The following is a 3,076-nucleotide window of genomic DNA, read 5'->3' as shown; positions in this document are numbered from 1 at the left end:
GACTGAAGATTCGAAGCACGTACTCTAACCTAACATGACCGAGGTAGTTTACTGGTAAATTTTTTCTTTTTCTTGAATGATAATTATAATATTCTCAAAGCCCTACTAATCCGACTAATTTACACATAAGCAAAAGTGCAATAAGAAGCTAATTAAAGTGCAATTCCTTACCAAAATTAGCTAGCTATGGCTCTCAAATGTTGTAAAATAGCTACTCATAGTTGGCAAACGGGAAACATGTGTTGTATGCTACAGTTTTTAATTCTCACAACTACGCCAATCTTAATTTATAATTATTGGTTAAACATATAAGAAATAATACAATGATGACACGATTTGTTTCGCGCCTTTTAATTAAGGGGATGTGGTAGTGTGTTACAAAGCTTTCATTTTATCTTAGATATATTATTTTTGGTAAGAAGGGAAACCCGCAGTCGCTACAACCTCTGCCACAGCCTCTGCCTTTCGGGTGAGCACTTTGTGCGCACTGGGTAAACCCCCCTGTGTAATAGCCTGCAAATCACACAGAGAATATAAACCATACTAGGCAAGCCCCGTACGACAGGCTCAAACCCAGAGAGGCATTGCGGTGGATAGATCCCGCGTCCTCCATGTGGAAGTCGCCCGCCAAACCCAACTGGTCCGTCCCTTCGGGACATCTTGGATATATTGTTAAAGCCTCAAAATCTTGATCCAAAACTTTGTTTTAATTAGTTCAACACCCCCAAATTTCCCTACAATATATCTTCAGAATAATAAGGCCTGTTTTGCCATATTTTTTTTTTAAAACTTTTTTTCGAAAATTTTTTATTCACAATCAGTGTTTGAACATTAAATTTTTAATTTTCACTTGAAGATTTCGGAATTTTTTTAAAATTTAAAAAATTCCAAAAAGTTATTTTTCAAAATTTTACTTAAGATGACTCACAAAAATTAAAAACAACCCAAAATTGTATTCATGTCCAAACACAAACTCTAATTTTCAAATACCATTTTCACTACAAAAATTTTCCCCTTTTTTCCCGAAATTTTACAATTCTTATATCAAAACGCCCACTAAGTTGAACATCGTCTCTCTCGGAGATCTCCATGTATACAACTGCATGTATACTCCATAACAAAAAATAAAATTGACTTAAAGATTGTTGAGTGATAATGCAAAGATGGAAATTATATACTCTTATTAGAACAAGAAATTGAATGACTGAAGATTCGAAGCACGTACTCTGCCTAACATGACCGAGGTAGTTTACTGGTAAATTTTTTCTTTTTCTTGAATGATAATTATAATATTCTCAAAGCCCTACTGATCCGCCTAATTTACACATAAGCAAAAGTGCAATAAGAAGCTAATTAAAGTGTAATTCCTTACCAAAATTAGCTAGCTATTGCTCTCTAATGTTGTAATAAGAGCAGTCCTTAATCCATCTTCAGTTCTTAATCCCTGAGGAACTTTAACCACAACATCATGAAGCATGAGATTATTGACACTTGAAATGCTGGCATGGTGGACTTGCAGTTGTAGATGTCGAAGCGCACTCATGAGTTTTGCTGATGGATAATTAACGTTCTCTGATTGAACTCTGATCATAGCATCTGGTCCCACTATCTTTACTTCAACCTCTAAAGATGAATTAGGTCTTAATTCTTGGTCCACTGAAGTGTTGGTGCTCTGGTTCTCACCTGATTCATTACTTTTCTGTTTCTTATTGCTGCTGCTGCTATGATCAATTAACTGCAACTCCAACTCATCCACTTTGGCTTTGAGTTGGTTGATGTATGACACCGCGTCTGATAGCAGTGAAGCTTTGTCCATTCTGGAAACGTTTGGTACAGCAGAGCGTAGCGCGTAGAATCGGTGGTTCAGCTTTTCCCTTCTCTGTCTCTCCGCCTCTACGTGGTTCAACGCCGCCATATTTATATTATTGTCTCCGCCTTTGGGCTTTCTCCCTCTTTTCTTTGCTACTGCCTTTTTATCTGAATCCAGCTGCTGCTTTTCTAATTTGTCTTCGTTATCTTGTTGCAAGCCGGTGACAAGACCTATATCAGCAAAACAAATTGATTTCTCGAGAAAGTGAATGGGCGGACAAGAGAGGAACAGGGACTTGACCTGTTGAACTAAGTCAAAATTCTCTTTGATTAAGTGGGCCGAGCCCAGTTCGAGCACGCCGTTTGAAGTTGGAATACAAAGCAGAGTCTGAATTCCATGGATCTGAGCTTCTTTAGCCCTTTCGCAGCTGTAAACCTGAAATTGAGCAGCACCTGTAAACCACACAAAATTACCACTACTAAAAGCTTTACCAGGAACTGATCCGTTGTCCACAGAGAAAGAACGAGCCAACGACATCACGTAGAACCATTCGATGTCGGTTACATTACCATCGTCCATTAGATTATTATTATCTCCATCAATTAGAGCTTGAATTCCTCTGATTACTTTTTTTCTCTCCGATTGGGCCGCGTCTGAACTGCTGCCTTTGTTGTTAACAGCTGCACCTCCTTTTGCCCCTTGAAAATAGCCATCTCCCCAAGCTAAAAAGGGCTTTCCCTCGTCGTCAGTTGAGGTTTGCCAAAAAATGGCGTAAGCCCACCAATCTGGCTGGCTTTTGATAACATACTGAAGCATATGTTGAAGTCCCAAAGGCAACTGGTTGTCACCTTGAGGTAGTGATGAATCCACCATGGGAGATGAGGAACCCATGAATTTGATGTATGTTGATGAAAATAAGAAACAACAACTACTTAGTACTGTATAATTAATGGAGTAATAGTAGTAATGAAACCCAAGCAGTTGAGAAGGAGTAAGGACGAGGAGGCAACTGATTAGTGGAAAAAGGCCATCCATTAATATTTGTAGCCTTGCCCACTTGCCTAGTACTACTATTGTTGAGCAATTAACACAAAAAATATAAAGCTACGCAGTAAAGGCTTTTCGGAAACAAAAAATGTTTATTCTTTCAAAAAAAAAAAAAAGTATCCTTATTTTAAATAGTTGAGATGATATTTGGCTAAATTTTTTAGGGAAAAATAAGCGTTAATATAGGCAAAAGTATTTTTCAAATTGATTAGTCAAACA

The 3,076-nt window shown here is 37.7% G+C and overlaps 1 protein-coding gene across 2 annotated transcripts; it reads right to left on the bottom strand.

The window, feature by feature from the left end:
* Positions 1 to 1,248: 1,248 nt before the first annotated feature.
* On the bottom strand, positions 1,249 to 2,874 carry LOC107761668 (transcription factor bHLH14). Of its 2 annotated transcripts, XM_016579913.2 has the most exons (2): positions 2,380 to 2,870; positions 1,249 to 2,262 (listed from the first exon to the last, which is right to left on the bottom strand). In XM_016579913.2, exons 1-2 carry the CDS (start codon positions 2,843 to 2,845, stop codon positions 1,382 to 1,384), a joined length of 1,347 nt encoding a protein of 448 aa, XP_016435399.1. In that variant the 5' UTR covers positions 2,846 to 2,870; the 3' UTR covers positions 1,249 to 1,381. The 2 variants fall into 2 exon arrangements, with proteins under 2 accessions (XP_016435399.1, XP_016435398.1); XM_016579912.2 differs by having other exon boundaries at positions 1,249 to 2,874.
* Between the last annotated feature and the right edge of the window lie 202 nt (positions 2,875 to 3,076).

Source organism: Nicotiana tabacum, chromosome 19 (genome assembly GCF_000715075.1).
Source record: "Nicotiana tabacum cultivar K326 chromosome 19, ASM71507v2, whole genome shotgun sequence".
Lineage (NCBI taxonomy): Eukaryota > Viridiplantae > Streptophyta > Magnoliopsida > Solanales > Solanaceae > Nicotiana > Nicotiana tabacum.
Note: the sequence above shows the minus strand (reverse complement) of the source record. Positions and strands in the feature narration are given on the sequence as shown.